The sequence below is a fragment of the Euprymna scolopes genome, chromosome 1 (genome assembly GCF_053919585.1).
Source record: "Euprymna scolopes isolate OS-2025 chromosome 1, ASM5391958v1, whole genome shotgun sequence".
In the NCBI taxonomy this organism is placed as follows: Eukaryota; Metazoa; Mollusca; class Cephalopoda; order Sepiida; family Sepiolidae; genus Euprymna; species Euprymna scolopes.
The window spans coordinates 198678898-198691103 of NC_136482.1; the positions used below are offsets into that span (position 1 = coordinate 198678898).

General features: G+C 36.6%; 1 protein-coding gene across 4 annotated transcripts in view; it reads left to right on the plus strand.

Moving 5' to 3' along the window:
* Positions 1–201: 201 nt before the first annotated feature.
* LOC145279299 (splicing factor, suppressor of white-apricot homolog) overlaps positions 202–12206 on the plus strand; it is a 71679-nt gene continuing 59674 nt past the window's right edge. For 2 of the 4 annotated variants that reach the window (XM_080130713.1, XM_080130714.1), the window contains exon 1: positions 202–452. In XM_080130713.1, the coding sequence (XP_079986839.1) occupies positions 271–452 (182 nt within the window). In that variant the 5' untranslated portion in view covers positions 202–270. Of the gene's footprint in view, positions 486–12206 lie in introns of all 4 variants that reach the window. The other 2 variants (XM_080130715.1, XM_080130716.1) reach the window with 1 other exon arrangement.

Genomic DNA, 12206 nt, shown 5'->3' on the forward strand with positions numbered 1-12206 from the left:
TATATATATATCGACTGTTACCTATACTGCAACTTCATCGAAATATCTTGTATAAAATGAATATCTTTATAGTCGGGCTGTTTCCTATTGTTAAATGTTGGCGTTAGCTGCTGCTGCTATTTGTTCTTCTGTTCAATTTTCAGCCAATGAAAAGGCCGGATTTCCCTCCCCCTACTCTCTTCTCCTAGCTTACCTCCTCCTCACTCCCCTACGATCAACCGATAAATCTTTTCCGCCATTACGAGCTTTAGTCGTGCCAGAGGTGACATTATGGCGGCTCCTTGGCTTACCGCGGACCCCGTAGACAATGGTGAAAAGAAAAAGGAACAGGAGGAATTACTCGTGTTTGGTTATGCCTGCAAGCTGTTCCCATACGATGAGAAAGCGGCCCTCATTGAAGCCGAAAGGCACCTCATTCCTTGGATGGGCGATGAAAACGTCATGATAGACAGGTCTGTGCTAACCGCAGGATGATTGCTTAAAAGGTTTCGATTTATATTTTCGAATTTTTGAAATTCTTAATCCCTTCTCATTGATACTATCAATTTTTTTTGTTTTCAAAGTTATTTTTGTGTTGTCTTACGAAGAAAAAAATGGCTTATGCTTCTCCTGTGTGTATGTGATGTGGAGGTTTTCAATACAAAAGAAACACGTTTTTAATAAATGGTAAAAAAAAATGACGGTTTTGAAAACGAACATTTGGGACGCTAAAAGCGTACAAAAACCGTAGATTTTTGTATGTTTTTAGCGTCCTAAATTCTTTCGATTTGTAGTTTTAAAATTACAATTTGAAATGTATAAATTTAATATCAGTTTATTTGTTTGTTAAGCGAACTTATTTTTTGTCTTTCAAAATACGGTACTTACGCAGAATACTGACTGTGCTGAAATGTTATTTAGAAAGCCATTCTTAACCCGGATGTGGAGGGACTTTAACTATTCTGTACTTTGACCTAACAATTTAATAAACCAAAAAATACTTTAAAAAAAATTGAAATCGGCTTTAAAATCATATCTGAAAAAAGAGGCTCGGTCCATATTCTGCATAAATACCCATTATTAAATTAGTAAATTTTGGTGCTAGTGCACTTACTGATCCGCGCTGCATGCACGGATCAATAAGTGCACTACAGTACCTAAATTTTTTTAACTGTAATGACTAGAGTTTTTCTGATATGCTGAAAATGAATATCACATTCAAATTTGGGGCATTTCTGAATACAAATACATTTTAATCCAATATATTAATGGGGTTTGTATTACTGTACACATAGATTCGAAAAAGTTGTCAAAAAACAAATATATAACAAATAAATGTTATCAAAGGCAAGATAAGTTACTTCTCTACCAAACTGAATGTTTTTAGTGTTTATAATGTAACATGTTTATTCAGCTCGAAAAACATAGTGTTTACCGATGTATTGGAAAATTCAAAATGGCGCCCGACACTCTCTTTAACACGGTAAGTTCAGGAAAAGATGTTATAAATAATAAACTATACAAAATACTATTAGAAATTCGCTCAATATATGTTACCGTTACATATGTTGACATATATTCGTTTTTTTTTTTTAATAGTATTTTGTCTAGCTTATTATTTATAACACCTTTTCCCAAACTTACCATGTTAAAGAGAGTGTTGGGCGCCATTTTGAATTTTCCAATACATCGGTAAACACTGCATGTTTTTCGAGCTGAATAAACATGTTACATTGAATAAAAACAAAAAATGTATCCAGTTTGGTAGAAAAGTAACTTATCTTGCCTTTGATAATATTTGTTATATATTTGTTTTTCGACAACTTTTTCGAATTGTGTACAGTGATACAAACCATATTAATGAATTTCATTGGCTGTCGCCATTCTTAACATGGGGTGTGTTCGTAACGTGGTGCATGCGCATTAGTATTTGTTCAGTTGGGAAAACATGGCCACCAGTGAAAACAAAGGTGTTAAAAACTACTTGTCTGCGCCAATAATGTGATATTCGTTTTCAGCGTACTCGAAAACCTTTAAATGTCAATTTTTAACGATAAATGTAAATTTTATTGTGCTAAAAACGAATCCGTTGCAGAGAAATATTGACGGACGTGAATGAGCTTGCCCCCCTCCTTCGGCTGGAAAAAATTTATTCCTTTTCATGTTTTATTTATTTATTTTTTTTTTTTATTTTTTTTTTTTTTTAGTATTATCGTCAGTCACAGACTTAACTTTCATATTAGCAGGGAAAAAATTATCTTTATTTAATGACTTTTAACATGGGATCGCTTTTAAATTATAACGTTTATTAAATTGATACCCACTTTTAGGTCGATCAGCAAAACACTCTCCTTATTAAGCTATTTTTGTGGTGTAAAAGAAAAATGAAATAGAACGTTATAATTTAAATGATCCCCCACACACTCAAAAAGTCATTAGATAAACTTAAGTTTCTCCTGCTAATATGAAAGTTAAGTCTGCCTTAATAATATTACGGCAGGGGGGGGGGGGAAGCTCGTTCAGGTCCGCTGAAATAGTTTTCATGAAATGCAGAAATTACTTTTTCAAGAAGTGGATGATCATTTTTCTACATGAATTTTATTACTTAAAATGAGCACCCACTTTCTGGCTATCCAGTGGAGGGGGGGGGCATTTAAAAAAAATTTTTTCTTTTTTTTTTCTCATCTTTCAATAAAGACACCCGGGCGTTGAAGAACAAAAATTAAGAAAAATCTGTACACGTAATTCCTTATGTTATTAATGGTGCCCATTTCTATACACACAAGCAAGAAGCGCGTATTTTGCTGCAAACAAGTAGTTGGTGGACCTATACGAGAGTGGCCACTTAATTTTTTCGACAATTATCAGATTACAAACTTGATCATATTAGTAGAAAAAACTTTTTAATGACTTTTAAGGCGGGAGGGGTTCACTTTATTATAATGTTCTACCTCATTGCTACCTGACTTGTCAATTTCTTTGACGTGTCATGTGATTAGAACGTTATGAGAAAGTGAACCCCCTTTCTTAAAGTTATCAAATTTAATTTTTTACAAAAGTTTTTCTGCAGTTAATACTTAATCTGTGATAATCGTCGAAAAAAAATTTAAACAAAGTTGAAAAACACGCATTTTTAGGGGATGGACACTCATACAGGTCCGCTGATCTCGAGCGAGTGGTTCAGTGGGGGAAGACGTGGCTGGTTACCTTTAATGCATCTAAAATCAAACACCTATCTTTACATCATCAACGCTCTGATCCCCAGCTGGCATCAATTGAAATGGATGACTCTCGTCTAGAAGCCCCATGTTTTGATAAGCTTCTGGGTTTCACCTTTACTCTTGATCTGAAATGGAACACATACATCAAGTCTGTTGCCAAGGTTGCTGGAAAAATGGTGGGATCCTTCTACCGCTCCAGAAGATATCTCACTACTGATGCAATTCTCTATCTATATAAAAGCCAAGTACATCCAAGGATGGAATACTGCTGCCATATCTGGGCAGGAGCTGCTAAAAACAGCCTATCCTGCCTTGACAGAGTACAAAATAGACTTCATGGCTTAGTGGGGAATGCCCTTTTCTCTTCTCTGCAACCTCTCTCCCACAGAAGAGACGTTGCGAGCCTATCTTTGTTTTATCGTTATTTCCATGGCAGGTGCTCGTCTGAACTACAATCTCTGCCCCCCCCCTCGCCAATCTTTCACGAAAAACACCCGTCTAGTTGAATCCACTGTGAAAAATGTTCCCCACTCTTTATCTGTGCCTAAATCGAAACGTACATTCCATGAACAAAGCTCCTTAGAACTGCACGCCTGTGGAACTCTGTTCCGTCTGGCTGCTTCCCACCTGATTACAACCTGGATGTCTTCAAGTCCAACATAAACAAATTCCTAATGAACCGCCACCTCAAGTAAACACTTCAATAAATCTCCACACTAACGTACTGTACTTGCAATAACCCTTATCCCGGAGTGGCTTCCGGGCTTTGATAAGTGGTGACCACCGTGTAAAAAAAAAAAAAAGAAGTTTGCTGGATAATGGGCAATGTAATTCTTATGTTATCAGTGGTGCTGGTCATTTCTGTACGCTCTTCAATTTTTTTATTTTCTAATATTAAACTTAACAAAACTAGAACAAAGTTGTTTTAAAGAAATTAAGGTACTAGTGCAGAGAGTGATCTGGCCGTAAATAATAACGCTATTATTTAAAAAGCCATTCTTAACATGGGGAGGGTGTTTTGTACTTATTCTTTACTTCAACCTTACAATTGAATAAAAAAACATAAAACTTTAAACTTGGACATACGATTTTAAAAAATAGTGCAGATCAGTAAGTGCATTAGCTCCGAAATTAATATTAAATAAAATCTTGATGAAGATTTTAACATTTTAAATTTCCAAACTACAAAAAGATAACCATAGTTAATTATGGTAGTCCATCCATGTTGATGACAACATCTTCATCTTTGTGGCTCTGTTGACGACTGAAGCCGATGCCTGATCAACACTGCTTTGCACAGATAGACAAGATTTGGGTTTTGATGGTGAGTGGCTGCTGCTCGTAGTGTCTCGGTGTGTGACGCTCCATAGCTGCTCGCTCATGCTCATTGTTGAAGGCCATCTCACTATCATGTGAAGTGCCAAGTGTCTCTGTCTACTGCCAAAGTCTCCAAAAGATTGAAGGAGATATTGCAGGGATTGAAGGTGAGCTTCGTGCAGTCTATGTAACGTTTCTTCGAGCAGCTGATGTTTCGACGGACGTGAGTGAGCTGACCGAAGAGAACTGTTTGAGGGCATCCTGATGATGTGGCCCAACCATCAAAGCTGACGACGGATAAAGAGTGACTCTAGAGGGGCAACTCCAGTTCTCCTGCGAATCTTTGAATGGGACACTTTGTGCCACTAATGGAGGCTGAGGATCTGCTGTAGTCATCTGATGTGAAATGATTCCAACAGCCTGATGTGATAGCGATACGGAACCCATGCCTCAAAACTGTATAGGAGTGTGGGTCCTGAGATTGCGGTTGGCAAACATTCGATCATTCAAGTGGCCAAAAGCAGAAGAGGCGAGATTAAGGTGGCGCTGAACTTCATTGTTAAGTTTGCAGGAGAATAAGAGATTGGAGTCAAGGTATGTAAAGCTGCTGATATTCTTTAGAGGAATGCTATTAACGGTGAAGATTGGGAGCATCAGTTGGAGACACGTTTGGCAGGATTTCTGTCTTCCTGTGTTAATAAAAAGGCCAGTTCAGTGGTAGGTGTTCAAGACTGCATTGAATAAACTGGAGGTATGGCTAGGGAATGCATCATCATCGATATACTGGAAGTCGAAGATGAGCTCTTCAGAGTTTCTAGTCTTGACCTGAAGATCTTTCAAATTGAAGAGGCTGCCATCAAAACGGTATTGGACAGCAACAACATTTGAAGTTCACGGCATGAAACTAAAGTGACGACAACTGGGAACCGGTTGAAAATGACCAGATCCAAGACGTGTCCCGGCTTCACATCGACAGTCGTGGCGAAAGTGTCCGATTCTGTCCGTGAAATGGTAAGACGAGCATGCATGCCAGTTTGAAAGTTCTGGAGGATCGACACGAAAGTAGGAGGGCAACCAAACTTTCCTTCGACAGTTCACGGTGTCGAAGGACTTGATTTGATCTACGAAGGCCAAATAGAGCTCATGATGCTGTTCACGACAATTTTCCTGGAGTAGACGAACAAAGAAAATCATTAGTCGTACTACGCTCTCGGCGAAAACCACTTGTAATTCTGGGACAAGATCAAGTGTCCAGAATTCTGGTGAGCATGATCTTAGCCGATACGTTGCCGGCCACAAAGAGGAGAGCTGCCTCAGCTGTTGCCACAGTCAGCACGGCCATCCTTACGTTTGTAGGCAAAGATGATGTTAGCATCCTTCCACTGATGTGGGAAACACCCTGCTGATCAGCAATCCAGGATGGAAATCAGTTCCACCACACTTGAGGATCTCAGCGGGTATGCTGTCAGGGCCAGCTGTCGTTTTTTAGGCTGTGAATGGCCTCCTTCACTTCATTGATGAATGGTGGTTTGGCCAGCATGGGAATGGATGGCAGTGAGGAGAGAGGGAGGGACTCTGTGATGGCATCACACAATTTCGCTGAGATTGCCGGATCTCGTAAAGACGACTGGTAGAGTCGCCGTTTTGGCTTCTGTCAACGGGCAGGTGGATGTACTTTTAGCCAGAGACTTCCGCGAATCGGGCTGTGATCAATGATGCATTCAGCAACCACGCATGGTACGGTTCAAGAGCACATCACACAGATCAGTGTCTGACGATGGCAAAATTGATAAGGGGCCAGTGTTTTAACTCTGGGTGCATCCAGGACATCTTGTACGTGTCACAAAGTTAAAAGGTGTTGGTAATAGTGCGACCCAGCTACGCACAGAGGGACAGGAGTCAGACCGTTTGTTTACATTTCTGACTCATGTCGTCCAATGGTTTTTAGCAACTTTTGCGTTAAAATCGGCCAGCAGAATGATCTTATTGCTGCCTGGGGTTTTCCTGATGGTAAACGTGAGGTTGTCATAGAAACGGTCCTCCATGTCGTCAGAGTCAAGCTTGGGACCATAGGTACTGATCGGAGTGGCATAATGACTCTTGGTCGGTGGAATCTGTAGATGTTCCTTTTTTTTTTTACACCATCGATGGCAGTTGGTGTCTCTGGTAGGTAGCGAAGCAGAGATGACTGGATGGCAAAGCCAACACCATGAATGCGACAGGCATCCTCTAAGAGACCATTCCAGAAAAGGTGTAGTCCTCGCCGACCTCCTCAAGTGACCACTCACCAGCAAACCTCATCTCACTAAGGGCAGCAATGTCAATGCTGTAGCGGGCGAGCTCCATGGCAACTAGGGTGGTGCGACACCGAGGGCGATTTTCTGTATCAATCTAGAAGGGTTCTAACATTTCAGGTAGCGATCACATCAAGTTGTTTAAAAGAAATTAATAGAAAATAAAACCATTAAAATTTCAAAACTACAAAAATAAAACAATTGTATAAAACTGAGTTTAAATGCTGATACACGTTTTTGTTTTTCACTTTTTATTATTCAATAACTAGTTCTGATTGAGTTATTGGGTTTGTTTTACAATCCACATATCCTCAAAAATTCAAATACATACCAAATAAATGTTATCAAAGGCAAGTCACTCTTCTACCTATCTGGAAAAGTTTTTAGTTGTTTAATATATATTACAGTGACATGTTTGGTGGGTTTCTAACACTATTTTGTATAATTCTTTAGTTTTAAATCATTTTCAAAACTTTGAATTTTACGAGCCAAATTGCTGCCACTTTTCATGTTCTCACATAACATTAAACACTGTTTTTTGAAATAAAAGAAATTAATAGAAAATAAAATCATTAAAATTTAAAATTTCAAAACTATAAAAATAAAACAATAAAAAAAAAAGTGAATAAAAACATTTCCAGATAGGTAGAAGAGTAACTTGCCTTTGATAACATTTATTTAGTATGTATTTGAATTTTTTACGACTTTACAATCTCTGAGGATTGTAAAACAAACCAGTTATTTTTCCGGTTCTTGTTTAGAATTCATCATGAAAAGAATCTACAGAAATTTTTATGATGTACGGACCTAGCACAAAGCAAATGGATTTAAAAAAAAAATTTTTAATGTGTGGTTTTAAGTAAAAACAACAGTGCTTAATTGTCATGTTGAAAATAGTAATATATCCAAAAATTACGAAAATTAGAGTAGAAAATTATTTATAAGGTCAATGTGCACTGGTTGTCCAACCTGTTTATTCTGAAAGCCATTCTTAACATGGAGAGGTTGAGGGTGTTTATTCCGAAAGGTATTTTCTTTTCAACCTGCCCATGTTAAGCAGTATTACATAATTTTCGTGATTTTCGGATACATTATTATTTTCGACTTAATTGTTTTTGCTTAAAACTGCATGATTTAAAAAAAAAATCATTCTGTCGGCTGTATCTTAGCAAACACCTTTTTTGCTGTCCTCAGTAATAGTTTCTTGTTAGTAAGTTTTGTTGCTAATGTAATTGCTGTCTTTAATTGTGTATAATCCAACAGTTCTTAATCGTATTAGTTATAAATAACAATATCGATTTAATGACATTTTTTTTATGTAACAATCACGAACGTTTAGAGCGAGAAAGTAAGATTTGTTTTTTTGTTTTTTTCGTTTTTTTTTTTTTTTTCTTAAGATGACAATCAGAAAACTATTTAATAAATATTAAGTGAAAATTTACAATTTTTAAAATTGATAAATAGTACTTTCTGTATACTACATACAAACTTTTGGTTAAAAACAAGTTTGTAATTTAACATATTTGGCATCTGATCTTGTATGTATTAATGCCCTGGAAAAGTCACTTCTGGTTAATGTTTACCAGTTTTAAAATATGGAAACAAACTTGGCTTGTTTTTGTGTTTTTGTTTGTTTTCCTATATTTTAAAACTGGTAAATCTTAATCAGAAGTGACTTTTCCAGGGCATTAATACATACAAGATCAGATGGCAAAGAACTATGGAACTTGATTATAACCATACCTTGTAAATAACAACTGGATATCTGCTCATGTTTTGATTTTTAAAAATGACTTTGTAGGAAATAAAGTAAATATTTTAAGAAAAGCACGTCTGTTCCAAGGCTTCTTTTGGGGAGCTGAATATCTCTCACATTAACTTGATCGCATCCAACCATTGTGGGGAGGTGGTAAATAGATATTTTCAGTGTATGGGGAAAGCATCCTCCCAAGCCTTCTCTTTTCAAAGGAGTGTATTCCTGTTGTATGAGAACTTCTCATTCACGAGGGAGTGCTAATAGGGCTAGTATTCTTGTACCTATCCAGAGTGTTCTGTTTGAGGAACTGGATTTCGTGCTTGTTTATATCTGATCTTTTAAACCAACGCATTTCAGGTGAAAACATTAATATGTAATTATGTCATGCCAAAATTAATATAAATTTTGAAATTTATGAAACATGATCCAGTAGAAAAAAATAATTACATGTAAAAATGAAATTTCGAGTTTAGTGATTTAAGTTTTAATGAATGTTTTAGTGGAGAGTTTGCAAAATCCGGGAAGAGGCAGGTATCTGCAACCATGTTTTTTGACTAAATTCTTTTTTTTTTTTTTTTTTTTTTTTTTTTTTTTTTTTTTTTTCCATCTCTACAACTTTGGCACCATAACTGTGGCTAATTTTGTTCGTAATACTTATAGCACATCATCTACTGGACCAATTTTTTGAATGTATACTAATTTCGACATGGCACATGAGTACATAATGTTTTCACCTGAAATGCATTGATTAAAAAGATCAATATAATTAAACACTGATTTTTTTTTTCCTCATCTTTAAAATCTGTCATTAAATAAAGCTATTGTACTTTTGTATTCTGTAAATCGGGACAATTTTGTTTACCTACACGTGTGACATAAATGTCTTTTGCACACATCTCTTTTGTTTCGAACGCCTTATATTATTCAGTTGACTGGTGTTTAGAAATTGACTTCTAACCTAGCCGTGACCACATCTTTAATTCTTCCCCATCACTTCCATGTTTTCGCTGGCGTTCGCTTGCCAACTAATCCTACTACGAAAGGCATTCTAACATTCTTTCAATGCACTCTTTTTCTCGTTTTTTTATGAAAAGGGGATTAGGGGTGGGAAAGGATGCCATAGAGGCCACAACCAAGAATCTATGAAATGAATAATGTTGGAAGTGTGTAGATTCTGACTCCATATAATTAAAGACAGACGAATGTTGAAGGTTGAGAACAGACTTTATTTGCTACCAACAATTTGTATTAGGAGAGGCAAAGTGTTCGTAGGATGGAATGTGATTTAACAAAGGAGATGAATGTTCGTAAAATGTTTGTAGGTATGTATGAATTGACAAGAAATGAATGTTCATAAAATGTAACTTATCTTTTGGACGATGGAGAGGGTTAGGGTAGGGGTCGGTCATCCTGCTGTTGGTGATGCGTATCCCGGCTTGTAACTGGAAAGCGAGAGGCTTTTTCATCAGCAGTGGGCAGCCCGGCGTCTTCGTCTTCTTTCTCCTCCTCTCTTCTTTGGTTTGTGTGAATTAGGCATTGTTTAGAATTGAAGGTGTTTGGCCCATAACATGAGAGCGTAGTCGGCTTCAGTTCACTGGTGCCTTATTTCTTTTTCTTCATCTCTTTAGGTCGGGTGGGAGAATCCGTCCGTGCGTTCACTGACGCAGCTGGGCGAATCTACTTCCCTCTCCTCTTTTTGGTCCCCTCATTTTATAGTGGCAAACCGGCTCCCAGCGACTGTGATATTTGAGGTGTTTATTTTAGGTGCGGAGCTCTGCCATTGGTCGATAATTATTTTGTAGTTATCTTATTTTTATCTTCCCAAGCGGAAGCGATCTGCGGAGCCATGTGCAAATGACAATTTTTCATTTTGTCTCTCATGGTGGATGCGTTAACATCCGGTTCGCTGCTAGTTCTCATCATCTTCCCACACCATCCATGCCTGGTAGCAATAGCACTTTGCTGGTTTGTAATGGTTTCCTGAACTTACTACATTCATTCCTATCGCTTGCTATTAAACCAGGGTGCAACTTTACTATAGTGTTGTCTCACTGAATAATCTATCTTCAAACAAAAGAATTTCATGGAAAAACATTATTACATACTTACATTTCATGTTTAAATTATTATAACTACAAAAATGACAAAATAGTCCAGTAGATGTTTTGGGGAAAAAAACGTGTAGTATATCGATTTAAAAAAAAAAAAAAAAAAAAAAAAATTGTGCAGTATATCGATAAAAAGTAAGATGGCCGACCTGAAAGATGGTATCATCAGATTATGCGCAACAAAGATCTATGGACAAATTTATCTTTAGTTAATCTTTGACAACTAAATATTTTTTTTTTACTAGCCATATAGAAAAGTTACTAGCCAAACCCACATGATTTTTAGAATATGACATCTTTGTTCTGTGATGAATTTATACATCATAAAGATTTTTCTGTATATACTTGAAGGTGTAAATATTCTAATTTCTTCAGATGTTTTTTTTTTTTAAACAGCCTTTGTTAAAAAAAAAAGATTACATTGTTCTATTAAACTTTTATTGTTTAAATAATTTAATTTTATTCATTTAATTTAAAAAAAAAAAAAACATAACATAAGAAATCTGCCACGTGAACGATTCACGCATACGCATTCATGAAACAGTTGACAGATTAAAATCCGATGACCCCCCCCCACATACCAATTTGTTAATTTTGACACCTTACCAGCCTTTTTTCTAGATGAAAACTGATTAAAAAGTTTTGCACCTGTCTGAATACCCTATATATCAAATTTCAAGTCTGTAGATCCAAAATTTGTTGAGTATATAGGTTGAGAAGTGTCCTCACACATTCTCACTTTTATAGATGCATAGATAGATTGGTCATGTTCACACAATTACACAGCGTTGGAAAAGTGATTATTTGTTAAAGGAAAAAAATATTGTATGTATTTTAACATTCATTTTATGTGCCAACATATGTTTGATGGCTTTTAGAAATTCACTTCCAAACTATTATTTTTCTGGTCCAGTCTTAATCTGTTTCTTTCAAATTCATTTTTATCACTTATGTTGTCTTGACTCGGCTACCTCGATCATTCTACTTCTAAGAATCCTCGTTCATTCTTTCATTGTAATCAGACCATCAAAATCTATTCTGCACAAGTCTCCCAATAATGTCCTGGTTCTGGATATGACCTTAAACTATATCCAGTGGTGAGGCCCCAGCTTGTGGTCTTTGGGGAGTGTGGAGCCACCCGTTAATTGCCATTGCTCCCAGGTCCACTCTGACCCGGAGTGGTAGTACCTGTTAGGGTCCCAACTATGGGTTGAATAGAAACCGACTTGAAAACAACAAATATATTCTATTAAAAAAATTTTCTTCAAAATCTTTGGATTCGGCATTAAATAACCTGAAAAGGGTTGATATGCCGTAAAACAAAAACAACCGACCCAATAATGTCCAGATTTAATCTTTCTATGTTATCAGATCAAGACTGTCTTTGAAACTTGTATAACACCTTTCGATGTTATCAGATCAAGACTGTCTTTGAAACTTGTATAACACATTGTTTCTTCATGCAATGCATCTCCTCAACCTTTACTGGCTAGGTTTCGTTTCTGTACATCATCATGCTTCACACACGTGC